Genomic DNA, 13,928 nt, shown 5'->3' with positions numbered 1-13,928 from the left:
GTCTATGAGTTGTCGTATTCTGTGTTATTAAGCCGTACCTACATTAGGTCCACGCTAAACACGTGCCATTCGACTGTTTGAAGTCTTGTCCCTGGAATGAAAACTTTGTCGTCTGACATGGTGCCCGGCAGGTTGGGTGAAAATCGGGATTTGTACAAGTGTATAAATATATATATATATATATATAATAGTTTTTTTTTTTTTTCTTCTTCTCTCTGTCTCTATGAAAACATAAGCTGGCACGTGGTAAGAAGTTACCGTCGATCTCCATGACAGATCAATACATGATGAACTGTCTGGGTTAGTTATAGAAATTCCAGGAAAATACGATGGAATAAAGTTAAGTGGTAGCACTACCTTAGGCAACATCGGGCAAGATTAATTTCAGTTGGCATGTGGATCGTGAGTGTGACGTCGTGTCGCTCAGCCACTAAGGTTGCAAACGGATTTCCATTTTGATTGCCCAAAGCCACCTCCATATATGCTCATGACCCTCCATGGCGACGATGACATAGACCTGGATGGAATTGTTCCTTCTCACAGAATACCCCGTTGGTTTTTTATCCTGTTACTTTCTTTGCGTACCTACAATGCATCCTAAGCCGAACATATAAATCAGAAACATAAAAAAGATAACCACCTACAATCAAAAGTGCGGTCAACATCGCAACGCGCAGCACACACACACACAATGGACGCGCTCCTCTCATTACCAGTGCTCTCCCTCCTCCTGGTTCCCACGATTTCCTCCTACAGTACGAGTCTCAATATAATCTTCTTTTACATGACATGGACGACCCTCGTGTTGTCGCATCCTCCACTCCGAGTCGAGCTATTCGGCACCGCAGCTGTGCGACTCTTGTTCTTTCTACTCCCGTCGCTTCTGTTTTTCCTCTTCGATATCCTGACCCCCTCCGCTGCCGTTGTGGTAAAAGCGCAGGGTGAAGCTGGTCTCCCGGCAGGAAGTAAACGGGGAAAAGTCCGAATGAAGGATCTCAAGGTTGCGGGATGGGCTATTCTCAATATTGGGTTGAGCTTCGCCGCACAAGCAGCGATTGAGGAAGTTCGGACAGAGCTATTCGGAATGCGGAGTGCACTAAGGGTCTCGATGAAGTTACCAATGCCCTGGGAGATGGTGAAAGATCTACTGCGGGGATTGCTAGCAAGAGAGGTGAGTTGGTCTAATCCATTCCAATCCAGCCCAATCCATACATTAGAAACATAAACACATCGAAGAGAACCAAAATGAACCCCCCCCCTCACCCACAACACCCCAGAAACGAATGCCAGAGTAAACTAACATCTTATTGTTGGGATGATAAAATAGATCCTAACCTACAACGTCCACCGTTTCATCCTCCACTCCCCGGACTACCAAGTCTCCAAATACCACCGAAAATGGTACCATTCTCTACGAGCTCCCTTCCCCCTCACAGCACACTATGACCACCCACTCGCCTACCTGCTCTCCAATTTCACCCCCACCTATCTGCCCGCCATGTTCTTCCGCTTCCACATGCTCACGTACCTCCTCTACCTCACCGTGATATCCATCGAGGAGACATTCGCCTTCTCTGGGTACTCTGTTATGCCGACGAGCTTCTTCCTGGGCGGGATCGCACGCAGAATGGATATGCATGTACTCAGTGGGGCGGAAGGGAATTTCGGCCCGTGGGGGATCCTCGATTGGATTTGTGGGACTACTGTGGGAGGAGACGAGGATGAGGAGGAGTTGGAGGAGGCTTTGAGTGAGAAGGAGATGATTGATGAGCAAATTAGACGGGCGATTGAAGAGTCTACGAGGAAGAGGAGGGATGAACGGTATAAGTTGAGGAGGCGGAGGAATGATTATTAGGGTTTCTGATGCGATATGAATGTATATGGGTCATGTTCTAGAAGGTTGGGGTATGTGCCCTAACCGATGATGAGTGATGTCGTCTGGGTATAAATTTTTGGTTTGTGTATGGCGCGGGGAGAATTGGATTTTTAGATACTAAATCATTTATGAAGCCTTGATCATGGGGAGACCGCGGGTTGTACATTTTGTATTGGATATATCGTATCGGAGTCACAGAGAGAGCTGGAGAGTCCACGGGCACAAGATCATTACAGTTCAGAGCAGCATCTGGAATGCTGATATAGTGAATCTTAACAGAAACTTGAATTCCCAATTTTAGATTGTCACCCGAACCTGGAAATCGATGGATGATGTATCATACTAGACATGACAAACTCCCAGCCGCACGTTAAAGGGGGATCATATAACAGCTGGAAAAGGTATTATTCTTTTTTTTTTCTTTTCATTTCGGCTCATTTATAGGTCCTGCGAATTGGCGACGCAGGAGAGACTGATCGTGAAACAGAAATAACAACCGGTTTTCCGAATTGACCGTAATCCTAAGGAGCAAAGACGGAGCCCGACTCGAGTTACATATTTCATGAGCTGTTCCTCCTGCGCTGCAAGCGCTTCCCACATTGGGAATGCCAATCCGCATTCAAGCCGCCCCTCACATGAATTCCTCCACAATAACTACCGAACCCGCGGCCGCCGCGTCGCACGTTTACCACTTCATCTCGTGGGGCTTGTCACCGTTGCGGAGGCTGAAAGTGCTGGCGAGGTAGCTGCCAAGGAAGTTCTCCTTCTTGACGGAGGCCAGGATGGACTGGTCAATGGCCTTCTGGTCGCTGGCGCGGGCGCTGGCAACCTTCTTCTTCTGTTGTTGATTCTCGAGTTAGCATACCACAAAACCATCTTACCGAGCGGTCATCGGCCCAGATCTATCATATATATCCAGGTCAAATGACGCGGCACACGTACCTCGGGCTTCTCTCCCTGCTTGAAGAAAGCCTCCTCGGTCTTCTTCTCGGCCTTCTTCTCCTTGGTGAAGTAGTCGGGAGTGGAGACCTTCTCGACGGTCTGAGCGTCGACGCCGCTGATGTCGATGCGGGTGCTGGTGGCGATCACATAGCGGGCGTTGACACGGCGGAGAGGAACACCGTTGATCTTGAAGGGACCGGTGACGAGGAGAACACCCTGTTCAAGGTGCTTGAGGAGGACAACACGCTTGCCACGGAAGCGACCGGCGAGGAGGATCAGGATAGTACCGGGCTGAAGGCTCTCCCGGAGCTTGGTGGGACGAACAGCCTTGCGGACCTGTTTGGATAGAAGAATAACCATGTCAGAACGCTCGTTCCTATATCTACAAACATGCAATTTCCGAGATGTTGTAGATCGTGCCGAAGATGCGATTTCCTTATCAACAAAAGTTCCGTATTCACTGGTCTTGTTCCAACCACGAAATGGCTCATTGACCGGCGCAATCGTCGCACTCGTTCATAAGAAACCGCATCTCCATCACTAATCCTTTTTTGTATTTTTTTGCACAAGGGTGTACTGACTTTCTTGGGCTGCGACTCGTCATCAACGGGGTACCATTTCTGGGCCTTCTGAGCCGGCACGGTCCTCTGGCCCTTTCCAAACTGCTTCGTCTCCGACATATTGGCTGCTGGGACGAAGGAGACTGAAAAGAATGAAGGGAGGGGGTGGTGGTGGTTGTCGACGGCGGGTGGTTGTTGGAGTTGATGAGACTACTCGCGGCCTAGGCGGGAAAGTGCGAAGGGAGAGTGTGTGCGTTAGGGCTCGAGCCGAAAGCCACTAGTGCCGAATTGGGCTGAGTCCGCTTCTCCGACTTGGCCACCGCCTTTCTGCCTGAGGTGTTCAACGTCTTAGTAGCCTTCATCCTGCGGCGTCGCAGAAAGACCCAAGGTGTAATGGAGCTTACCTACCTGAGTATTACTAGCACTAGTTGGCTTACCGCCCGAGCACTCAACACCTCCAGTGGTAACTGACGTATCTTGCTTCGATCTGACTTCGTCCGCATTCCACGTTACTCCGTTGAGATTCTCCATCTCACGACGAAAACCAAACCCATTTGTCTTCTCCAAACACGTCGTCTATTTATCTTGACCTGGTTTTCAATCATGTCTATAACTCCGATCATTACGTTTAAAGCAGGTATCTGTGACTTGGATGTGAGTTTCCTCGGAGCTTCAACTGTTGGCATCGCTCCAACACCTCCCCACTCCCTCACATTTTTTCTTCCCTGTTACTTACTGGACGTGGCTTGGTAGACATCCAGTGATAGCTCCACAGCTAAGCCAAAGCCTACCCCCGGTTACATTTATCTCTATTCGGAAGATGAGCTTGTACACTTCTGTTGGCGCCCTCGCTCTGCTCCTCACACGGAGCCTGAATTGGACTTGGTGATGGTTCCATCGGATGGAACCTTTACTCCCTATAAGCCAGCTGGGAATGCGAATCCTACAAACGGTCGGATCTACGTATTGAAATTCTCATCCAGCTCTCAACGGTATCTCTTCTGGCTACAGTCCAAGTCTCAACATGAAGGGGAAGACCCCAGCTGGTTCAGCCCCAGGGATCTCAAGCTTGGAGACATTGTCAACACGCTACTGCAAGGCGAGGATGTTGATGTGGAACACGAAATTGCCAATCTCCCTAGAGGTCCTGATGGTGATGATGAGACTATGGAGGATGTCGAGGGCGTGGACCATAACCCCAGCCATAACCACGGTGGCAACAGTGGAGGTGCCGGCCCGGATGCAACTGGGGGAGACATTAGAGAAGAAGGCGAGGAATCGCGGGAGGGTGGTGCTGACGGTGGAAGAGCGTAGGTACATATTTCTGCGTTTACATTTTCTGAGCGTAATGCCCGTTGGTTTAACCTGTCCCCTGGGATATAATCTACCCTTTCATTGAAATGCGCTCGCTTTTCTCTATCTTTCTCTTTATTTATTCTAGCTTCCCCTTGAACGTTTGAATCTTGAATGTCGGCTGACTCGCTGGTGATCTTACAGGGCGGCTGCTGATTCAGATCCCTCCTCTGTCGTGCAGAGCTTTTTGCAGTCTTTACAAAGGAATTCGACCCAGTCTCAGGACCCCGACAGACCGTTTACCACCTTGCAAGATCTACTACCACCTGCCGCTACGCTACCTTTCCTAGAGTCTGCAGATGATAAAACTGTTGATAATCTCTTAAGCTTCTTACCGCCTGCATTGCTCCTCTTGGCGCAAGATGTTGAGGATGTGTCTTCTGTTGATGACCCTGAACTGACCGAAGCCGTCATGGCATCTCTTGACCTTTCACAAAAGAAGAATATCCTGAGAAAAGTTCTGCACTCGCCCCAATTCAGCCAAAGCCTTGCCAGTTTGACGGTAGCTATCAGAGATGGTGGATTACCGAGCATTAGTGAAGCCCTCAAGATCCCGGTTGAAAATGGAGGATTTATGCGTAGAGGCGGAGTCCCGTTGGGTGGTGGTGATGCTGTTGAGGCTTTTCTCCAAGGCGTTCGGAATCATGTTAAAGACTCGGATCAGGGAAACCAGATGGAAACCGATTGAAATGAAATGAATTGCATTGAATAGATGTTGAAGCATGTCCGGGGGAGTTTCCCCACTGGATTTTTTTTTTTTCTCTATTTATTTCTTTGAAGTAAATACCTACCTAGTACTGAGTATTCTGGAGAGTGAAGGAGAATGATGATCATCCCATAGTTAATGCCGTGACCGAAGATTAATAATAGAAGTTATCTTGCATTAGAGTTATTTTTGGACATGGCGGGACCACTCGGTGCTCACTTCAACTAGGCAACGTAATTTTGGTTCCCCCCCTCCAGGTCGGTATTCGTCAGGTACGGTATTTATGGCCTAGAGAGAGAGAGAGAGAGAGAGAGATGAGAAAAGGGTACTACTAGGTACCGAGGTACGGTAGTTGAAAGTGAAGGAAAGATTATAGAAGAATCATAACAATGAACACAGCAATTTAAAATATTAAAGAACGAAAAGAGTTCCAACTCCATATGCCTAAATTTTGACGAAGTTCGGTTCTGCGAATAGAAAGTGTGGCTGGGGGGACATGTTCCGAGGACTTTTCCATCCATAAGGCTCGGATGTTTAAATGCAGTGCGCAGTTTGTGGTTCCCACTGGGTGCTGAAGGGGCAAGCTAGCCAATCATCACGGGCACCCACCCGCCCCAGTTTGGCCGCCTGGGCACAACGAGTCAAGCCGAAGCTCCGCTGCGCATGCTGTGCAATTGGAATCTGGAGTCGACCACTTGTCCAGTACCTTACTAGTCTGACTTCTTTGTTCCCGTTACGTCCGTTACGCTGATGAGGACTTGTGATTGATTGGGTTTTAGTATTGACGTTTCATCCGGGAGCCCCTGCAGCCTGTACCTTCTTTTTCGCATAATAAATTTAAGGAAAAGTCCCGTCAGCGCTCTTATAAACAGTCCCACCAGGTGCAGGTCTCCAGCGCGATTTCACGCACCGGGAGACACGACGTATCAGACACTTCTCACCACTTCTGTACGGGCGGTCTGCGATGTCTGCCTTCGGTTAGCGGACCGATCCTGCCTACGATGGCTTCGAATAGCCATGACCGCGGCACCAATGATGACAGTCATCCTACCGAACACTCAATACCCTTACAAGACCTGTCCGGATCGTTGTCGCATGGCACAACAGCCACGGTTGGAAGCAGCTTCCGTCCGGGACGGTCGCTGACCAGGCGCGGTAGCAACTATGAGAGGGTAGCCGAGGATTCCCCCATTGATGGCCCGATTGCGACACAAAATGCACGCCCGCGGCGAGGGTCTGACGCCGCGCCGGTGGACAATCCAGAGGCATTCGCCCTGGCAATGTCTTCCGTCGGACTCAGTTTCGATGGCCCGGCAAGCCCAAGGACTTCAGCAAGGTATAGCCGTGATGAGACCGGTTCCGACTTCGACATCGTACACTTGGATAGTTTTGGGCAGCAAGAAGCAGCACATTACCTATCCCCGAGCACAGTCGCCGATACCACGCCGTTAACGGATGCCCGAAACATCCAGCCTATAAGCGGGGCGGCGTCCAGCTCTCTCAGTCTTACGCTAGATGACCGAAGTAGCGCGCGAACCGTCCACTTTCCTACAAGCAACGCGGGGTCACACCTGGGTGATGATTTAGAGGGCGGTTTCAGTGGGAGGCGCCGCGGCGGCAGCAGTGCCACCGACAGGGCTCGCTCGCTGTCCCCATCATCGTCTGGCTCTGCTTTGCAACGCGCTAGTTCGATGATGAAATCCATGTCTCAGCGTGTCGTCAATCTGAGTAACGAACCCGAAGTGGTTGAGCAGTCGATCCTCCGAGAAGAGTCACAAAGGAGCGCGCGACTAGATGCACCCCCGGCTCTCCCTTCGCTGCCAGGATATGCACACGATGAGCCATCTACTCCGTCGCTGGAGAGTCAAGCAAAATGGAAAGATCATAACAACCCGTTGAGGGGCAAGGCACTCGGAATTCTGGGTCCTAGCAACCCTATTCGGGTGAGGCTGTGTGATCTGCTTGTCCAGCCATTTACAGAACTATTTATCTTGGTGGTAATTTTCATCCAAATGATCTTACTGACTATCGAGACGGCACGTCCAGAGTTTACAAGGTCAGAGCGGTGGGGAGGAAATCCTATGGACTATCCTTATTTTGTCATCTTCATAATTTACACTCTTGAACTCATCGCCAAAATCTTGGTGTCCGGGCTTATTCTCAACCCGGCCGAATATAGTACCATCGATCGATCCCTGGGGTTTAGGAAAGCATTTATGGAGAAAGGAAAGAACCTCATTACTCCACAACGCCAGTTCTCTACGAGAAGGCCGTCGGCTATTCCGGACCAGCCGCAAGCATCAATTATACGAACATTTACTGGCGGCTTGAACCAACTAGATCGGCAAATAGCCGAGGACCCTGTCCAGAAACGTCGTGTGCGCCTCGCTCACCGAGCTTTTCTCCGACATTCTTTCAATCGGCTCGACTTTGTGGCCGTAGTCGCCTATTGGATAGCTTTCTTTCTTGCTATAGAAGGGGTTGAGAGTCGCCAGCAGCTCTATGTCTTTCGCATGCTGAGCTGTCTTCGGCTTTTACGTCTTCTTGCCCTGACCAATGGCACCTCTGTCAGTCGTAATCATCTTTTTCCTTTGCAAACATCCGCTGATAAACTGATAGGTGATTCTTCGCAGTCTCAAGAAGGCAGCTCCACTGCTGGCCCATGTTGCCTTTCTCATTGGGTTTTTCTGGCTCCTCTTTGCTATCGTGGGCATCCAAAGTTTTAAATCAAGCTTCCGAAGAACTTGTCAATGGATTGGTAAAGATGGCCAGGAAAACTTTACTCTAAATGATCCTGATGGGAGCCTTCAGTTTTGCGGGGGTTATATCAATGAAACCACTGGCAAGGCACATCCTTGGATCCCAAAATCTGATAACTCACAATCCCCACCTTCGGCTAAGGGTTACCTATGTCCTGCCGGATCTATATGCATCGAAAATGACATGCCTTACAAAGGGACTATGAACTTCGATAACATTCTGAATTCGCTGGAGCTGGTATTCGTCATCATGAGCTCAAACACGTTCACAGATCTTCTTTACTATACCACTGACACTGATTATCTTGCAGCTGCTCTTTTCTTCGTATGCGGTTTCATCATCCTGAGCCTGTGGTTAGTGAACTTGTTAGTTGCTGTTATCACACATACTTTCCAAGTGATCAGAGAAGAGAGTAAACGGAGCGCTTTCGCAGTTCAGAAGCTGGACAATGTCGAAAAAGAGAATCTTGACTCCCGCAAAAGAAGCACTGTCAAGCGCTTCTATGATAAGACTGAGTGGCTCTGGGTTTGTATCATCACTTTCGATCTAGTTGTCCAAGCGCTAAGAACCTCTTCCATGACCCCTGGTCGAAGAAATTTCATCGACAACACGGAAACCATTGTGACGCTTATTCTTCTAGCCGAAATTATCTTGCGTTTTGCCTCTGATTGGCGCAAATTCCACAAGAAGCGTCGTAACTGGGTCGATCTGGGGCTCGCGATCATCACCTGTATCATTCAGCTTCCGCCTATTCGGGACTCGGGACGAACATATACTGTTCTCACCATGTTTCAGATTCTTCGGGTATATCGCGTGGTGCTGGCGATTCCTATCACCAGGGACCTCATTACGGTTGTCTTCCGGAACACTGTTGGTTTACTAAACCTGATCGGTTTCTTGTTCATGATCACATTCATTGCCTCTATCTTCGCAACCCAGCTTTTTCGAGGCGCAATACCTGAAGATGAAGGTGCTGCTATCAATTTCAACAACATATATAATTCTTTTCTTGGGATGTATCAAATATTGTCCAGCGAGAATTGGACGGAGATTTTGTACAACCTAACTACATCCACTTATCCCTACAATACAGCCTGGATATCTGCGACCTTCTTGATCTTGTGGTTTATTGTGGCAAATTTCATCGTCTTGAACATGTTCATTGCCGTCATCCAGGAGAGCTTTGATGTGTCAGAAGATGAGAAACGACTCCAGCAAGTCCGGGCATTCTTGAAGCAAAAGCACCTCAATGGATCTTCACAAGGAAACCTATCCCTTTCCAAAATCTTTCGGTTCGGCCGGAGTTCAGACCGTTACAAGGAGCCTTTGGACTATGGTCCGGCAGCACTAGAAATGTTGTTAAAGGACGCTGTTGTGCAGGAGTTCCTCGACGAGCAGCAAACGCCCGCCGAACATCAACGGAGAGAAAGTGGACCTGCGGAAACAACAACAACAACAGAGGATACGGGTCAGCCTGGTACATTCTCGCGCATGTGGACTACCATCTCAACGTCCATCATGCGTCGAGAGCCGAATCCATTTTATACCAACTTGAATAAATTCTCTCGGGCAAATGAAGAGTTAGACCCGAGGGAAATGGCTAAGGAGGTCGTATCGGCCACTGAACAAAGGAAGCGAGCACAGAGGGAGTATCTCATGAGGCACCCGAACTATAACAAATCCCTGTTCATCTTTGCACCGGATAACCCTATCCGAAGGTTATGCCAACGCATTGTGGGACCTGGGCGTGGTCACCAGCGCATTGAAGGCGTAGACCCTTATAAACCTGTCTGGTATGCGTTCTCCGCGTTCGTCTATGCAGCCATCATCGCTATGGTTCTTATTGCTTGCATCACCACACCGATTTATCAACGTGAGAACTATCCGACAAGAAGACTATGGTTCGTTTACACCGATATGGGCTTTGCGATTTTGTTCACACTTGAAGCCCTGATCAAGGTCATCGCGGATGGGTTTTTCTGGACACCAAATGCCTACTTTCGCGGTTCTTGGGGGTTTATTGATGGGGTTGTACTTATCACCCTCTGGATCAACGTTGGGGGTGCAATGTATGAAGATTGGGCTGTCTCGCGATCTGTCGGCGCTGTCAAAGCGCTAAGGGCGCTGAGGCTGCTGAACGTCAGTGACAGTGCCAAAGACACATTCCATTCAGTTATTATTGTGGGCGGATGGAAGGTCATAGAGGCAGCTGCTGTTTCGATGAGTTTTTTGATACCATTTGCTATATACGGTGTCAATTTGTTTGCCGGTCAAATGGTTAAGTGCAATGATGACAACGTGACCGGGAGTTTGAACGAGTGTATCAATGAGTATTCTAGCTCCCCGTACAATTGGGACGTACTCGCACCTCGGGCCGCATCGAACCCGTTCTATGACTTTGACAATTTCTTTGACTCTCTCTTTATCCTCTTCCAGATTGTCTCTCAAGAAGGATGGACGGATGTGCAGTCAAGTGCAATGAGTATCACTGGGGTCGACATGCAGCCACAGGAATCAACAGCTCCAGAGAACGGGCTTTTCTTCGTTGTATTCAACCTGCTTGGTGCCGTTTTCGTGTTGACGCTCTTCGTATCTGTCTTCATGCGAAACTACACCGAGCAGACTGGTGTTGCGTATCTTACTGCCGAGCAGCGATCTTGGCTGGAGTTGCGGAAACTTCTCAAGCAGGTATCGCCTTCCAAGCGCTCGTTTGATAAAAAGAGCCATAAGTGGAAGATGTGGTGCTATCGGATCGCCGTTAAGAAACACGGGCGATGGGCACGATGTGTATCCACCATTCTACTACTTCATATTCTATTGCTAGTTTTGGAATACTACCCGGAGCCCTTTCTATTCGAGTTTTGCAGAGGTGAGTGGCTGGACGAGATATCCGAGGAAATCCTTTCATTACTGACACGGGAGTTTGTCTTCTAGAGGTGTTGTTTCTCATATTCAACTTTTTCTACGCTGCGAATCTCATTATCCGGCTGTTCGGACTGGGCTGGCATCGATTTAGTAGAAGCTCCTGGGACCTTTATTCGTTGCTTGTAGTCCCCGGTACCATCGTGATGACAATCCTAAATTTCGTGTCGAACCGGCAAGTCATCGTGGAGCTCAGCAAGCTCTTCCTTGTGGCCATTACCCTCTTGATCATTCCACGGAACAACCAACTTGATCAGCTTTTCAAGACAGCCGCAGCTAGTTTGACGGCAATAGGTAACCTCCTTGCAACCTGGTTGGTCCTTTTCCTTGTCTTCGCTATTGCGTTGAACCAAACCTTTGGTCTTACCAAATTCGGTGGAGAGGGAAACAGCAATATCAACTTTCGAGACATCCCCAGGTCACTCATCCTGCTCTTCCGAATGAGCTGCGGTGAAGGATGGAATCAAGTAATGGAAGACTTCGCCACAATGGTACCTCCGATCTGTACGTCTGATGACGATTTCTTGAACGACGACTGTGGCAGTGCGGCATGGGCTCGAACACTTTTCATTGCGTGGAACATTATTAGCATGTATATTTTCGTCTCGTTGTTCGTATCTCTGATATTCGAGAGCTTCTCGTATGTGTATCAGAGAAGCAGCGGGCTCTATGCAATCAGTCGTGAGGAAATTCGTCGCTTCAAGCAAGCCTGGGCGACGTATGACCCTGATGGGACCGGATATATCTCTAAAGAGCAATTCCCACGACTACTGGGGGTAAGTTATATATCTTTTGGCCCCGATGCTTCTCCATGTCTCGTTTTATGCCTCACCCAAATCACTAAATGGTATGCAGGAGCTCTCGGGTGTTTTTTCGATGCGCATATATGACGATGAATTCACGATCGGACGCATCTTGGAGGAATGTAGAGTTGATAGGAGAGACTCGCTAATTGGGCATCGAAGGGTGGTCGACGGGGTAGACCTTGAGAAGATGGCTAAGATTCTGCGACGTATCCCAGTTGACGATGTCCGTGAGCGACGGCAACGACTCAACACTTTCTATGAGGAAGTCAAGGTTTCCGCAGACCCAGTGCGCGGCATCTCATTCCACTCATGCCTTATGATCCTCGCACATTACAATGTGATCAACGACAGCAAGAGCTTGAAGCTTGAAGAGTTCTTACGTCGACGAGCGAGGCTCCAACGCGTCGAGGAAGCCGTTCGTCGACAGACGGTCATTGGGTTCTTCGACACCCTCTACTGGTCTCGGCAATTCCGCCGACAAGTCGAGCGTAGTCGATCTGCTCGGATGACCGCAGTGCCGAACTTCACGGTGCCGGAGATCTTTGTGGACGATGGAACCCAGGACGACCATCCCGAAGAAGAGGTGAGGGCGACGGCGCCAGAAACCGGTGATGATCATGGGGAATCGTCGTCGCAGCCCATGCTGTCACCCCTCTCGCCCACACGAGGGGAAGGTGGCTCGTCATCGCAGGCCGGTCACCTCCCACGGATTGACACGACTTTAGCTGGGCGGATGTCGGCGACGCATTCCCCTACCGAGTGGTCTAGCATCAGCCCGTCGCTCTCGCCGAACCGTCCTCGAGCGAATACGACGTCATCATATGGAGATGGGCCGGATCTGCATGACGAGTCGTCTTTGGCACCCGGGCGATCACGACAGAACAGTGTTATGAGTGCACAAGACGTGATGCAAACGTTGGATGACTCGGTTTGGGGTGAAAGTATCCGTCGGAGCTTTACCCAGCGTCGACGACGGGATAGCTGAAAGGCCGGATTTGGTGAGGGGGAAGAGGGGGGGGGGGGGGGGGGGGGGGGGTGTATGAGCCATGCTGTGATGAAGTTTTGAGACTAACGTTGACTATGTATGTATAACGAAGGCTTTGTTTCTTTTTTGTTTTTGTTTTTCTTTTGTTTTTCCTTTGTAAGGTTTGTGATGTTGGTTATGTAAGATTTGTACAGATATCATGTTTGATCCGCTAGACTTGGGTAATTGCATAGCGGTGGCGCGAGGGAGAATTGAGTGATTATGTTCCATTGTTCTGGAGATTCGGCTGTGGATAGATTCCAGGCATAGAGATGAGGGAAATGAAAAGAGACTTTGCCCATGAACGAGAGGAGAGGAGAGAAGAGAAGAGAAGCGAAGAGGAATGCGATGAGAGAATAGTAGAACCTACCTAGAAGCCCTGATTACCGGATTGGGAGGGATGGCAGTCACTAAGAAACAATAGTTTTGCCCTTCACGAACCCCTTCGCCACGGAAGAAGCTTTCTGGCGCAAGAATCAGCAAGAGTAAAGGAAGCTGGACAAGACGGAAACGGGCAGCGCTCGACGTTTGCAGCGTGATCTGTGAGTCCGTGACTTTTCTTTTTTCCCGGAAGCTGCCATTCAATCCACCCATGGAAATCTTTCGATCTGTCAACAATCCCATTTGCGCTGCGTTCGTCGGGCACAATCCATCCAGAAACTCAATAAAATTGAATAATAACCGATTGATGACCTGCGCGCAGGAGTTGACTTTGGATTAACCCGTTCACGAGCTCATCCTTGCAGACCATTTCCGATCGATGAATATCCTGGAGATGGAAATCCTCCGATCCTTATAAAGCATCCTGTTATTCCTGCTCTCTCTGACACTATCCCTCTCTCTTTTCTTTTCTTTTCTTCTTCTCCTCCTTCTTTCTCTCTGTCGATCGGTCGGTCCTTCTCTCGCTCAAGATCTATTGACTCTATTCTTTAATTTTCTTATTTACCACGGAACTCACTCTCTCTCTCTCTCTCTCCGT

General features: G+C 49.2%; 4 protein-coding genes across 4 annotated transcripts; 3 read left to right on the top strand and 1 right to left on the bottom strand.

Annotated features, from left to right (window-relative positions):
- The first annotated feature begins 537 nt into the window (after window positions 1–537).
- BDV37DRAFT_185011 (sterol desaturase family protein) lies at window positions 538–1,937 on the top strand. The gene is made up of 2 exons (XM_032079557.1): window positions 538–1,171; window positions 1,328–1,937. Exons 1-2 carry the CDS (start codon window positions 692–694, stop codon window positions 1,853–1,855), a joined length of 1,008 nt encoding a protein of 335 aa, XP_031938610.1. The 5' UTR covers window positions 538–691; the 3' UTR covers window positions 1,856–1,937.
- Window positions 1,938–2,307: 370 nt separating this feature from the next.
- BDV37DRAFT_185004 (60S ribosomal protein eL6) lies at window positions 2,308–3,624 on the bottom strand. Its single transcript, XM_032079556.1, has 3 exons — window positions 3,400–3,624; window positions 2,819–3,154; window positions 2,308–2,711 (listed from the first exon to the last, which is right to left on the bottom strand). The coding sequence occupies exons 1-3, from the start codon at window positions 3,496–3,498 to the stop codon at window positions 2,562–2,564; spliced, it is 585 nt and encodes a 194-aa protein (XP_031938609.1). The 5' UTR covers window positions 3,499–3,624; the 3' UTR covers window positions 2,308–2,561.
- Window positions 3,625–3,981: 357 nt separating this feature from the next.
- BDV37DRAFT_285844 (uncharacterized protein) lies at window positions 3,982–5,419 on the top strand (the record flags this gene model as incomplete). The annotated part of the gene is made up of 3 exons (XM_032087804.1): window positions 3,982–4,032; window positions 4,132–4,688; window positions 4,876–5,419. 3 exons carry the CDS (start codon window positions 3,982–3,984, stop codon window positions 5,417–5,419), a joined length of 1,152 nt encoding a protein of 383 aa, XP_031938608.1.
- A 669-nt stretch (window positions 5,420–6,088) lies between these two features.
- cch1 (calcium channel protein CCH1) lies at window positions 6,089–12,917 on the top strand. Its single transcript, XM_032079555.1, has 4 exons — window positions 6,089–8,004; window positions 8,057–11,066; window positions 11,132–11,895; window positions 11,975–12,917. The coding sequence occupies exons 1-4, from the start codon at window positions 6,439–6,441 to the stop codon at window positions 12,908–12,910; spliced, it is 6,276 nt and encodes a 2,091-aa protein (XP_031938607.1). The 5' UTR covers window positions 6,089–6,438; the 3' UTR covers window positions 12,911–12,917.
- Window positions 12,918–13,928: the final 1,011 nt, after the last annotated feature.

This window comes from Aspergillus pseudonomiae, assembly GCF_009193645.1.
Source record: "Aspergillus pseudonomiae strain CBS 119388 unplaced genomic scaffold BDV37scaffold_66, whole genome shotgun sequence".
In the NCBI taxonomy this organism is placed as follows: Eukaryota; Fungi; Ascomycota; class Eurotiomycetes; order Eurotiales; family Aspergillaceae; genus Aspergillus; species Aspergillus pseudonomiae.
Note: the sequence above shows the minus strand (reverse complement) of the source record. Positions and strands in the feature narration are given on the sequence as shown.

Bases quoted from the DNA above. Each gene is read 5' to 3' on its own strand.
- BDV37DRAFT_185011 (XM_032079557.1), top strand. From the start codon at position 692: ATGGACGCGCTCCTCTCATTACCAGTGCTCTCCCTCCTCCTGGTTCCC. The intron at 1,172-1,327 runs GTGAGTTGGTCT...ATGATAAAATAG, and splicing joins GGGGATTGCTAGCAAGAGAG to ATCCTAACCTACAACGTCCA.
- BDV37DRAFT_185004 (XM_032079556.1), bottom strand. From the start codon at position 3,498: ATGTCGGAGACGAAGCAGTTTGGAAAGGGCCAGAGGACCGTGCCGGCT. The intron at 3,155-3,399 runs GTCAGTACACCC...CTATCCAAACAG, and splicing joins ACGAGTCGCAGCCCAAGAAA to GTCCGCAAGGCTGTTCGTCC. The intron at 2,712-2,818 runs GTACGTGTGCCG...CAACAACAGAAG, and splicing joins AGCAGGGAGAGAAGCCCGAG to AAGAAGGTTGCCAGCGCCCG.
- cch1 (XM_032079555.1), top strand. From the start codon at position 6,439: ATGGCTTCGAATAGCCATGACCGCGGCACCAATGATGACAGTCATCCT. The intron at 8,005-8,056 runs GTCAGTCGTAAT...ATAAACTGATAG, and splicing joins CCCTGACCAATGGCACCTCT to GTGATTCTTCGCAGTCTCAA. The intron at 11,896-11,974 runs GTAAGTTATATA...AATGGTATGCAG, and splicing joins AATTCCCACGACTACTGGGG to GAGCTCTCGGGTGTTTTTTC.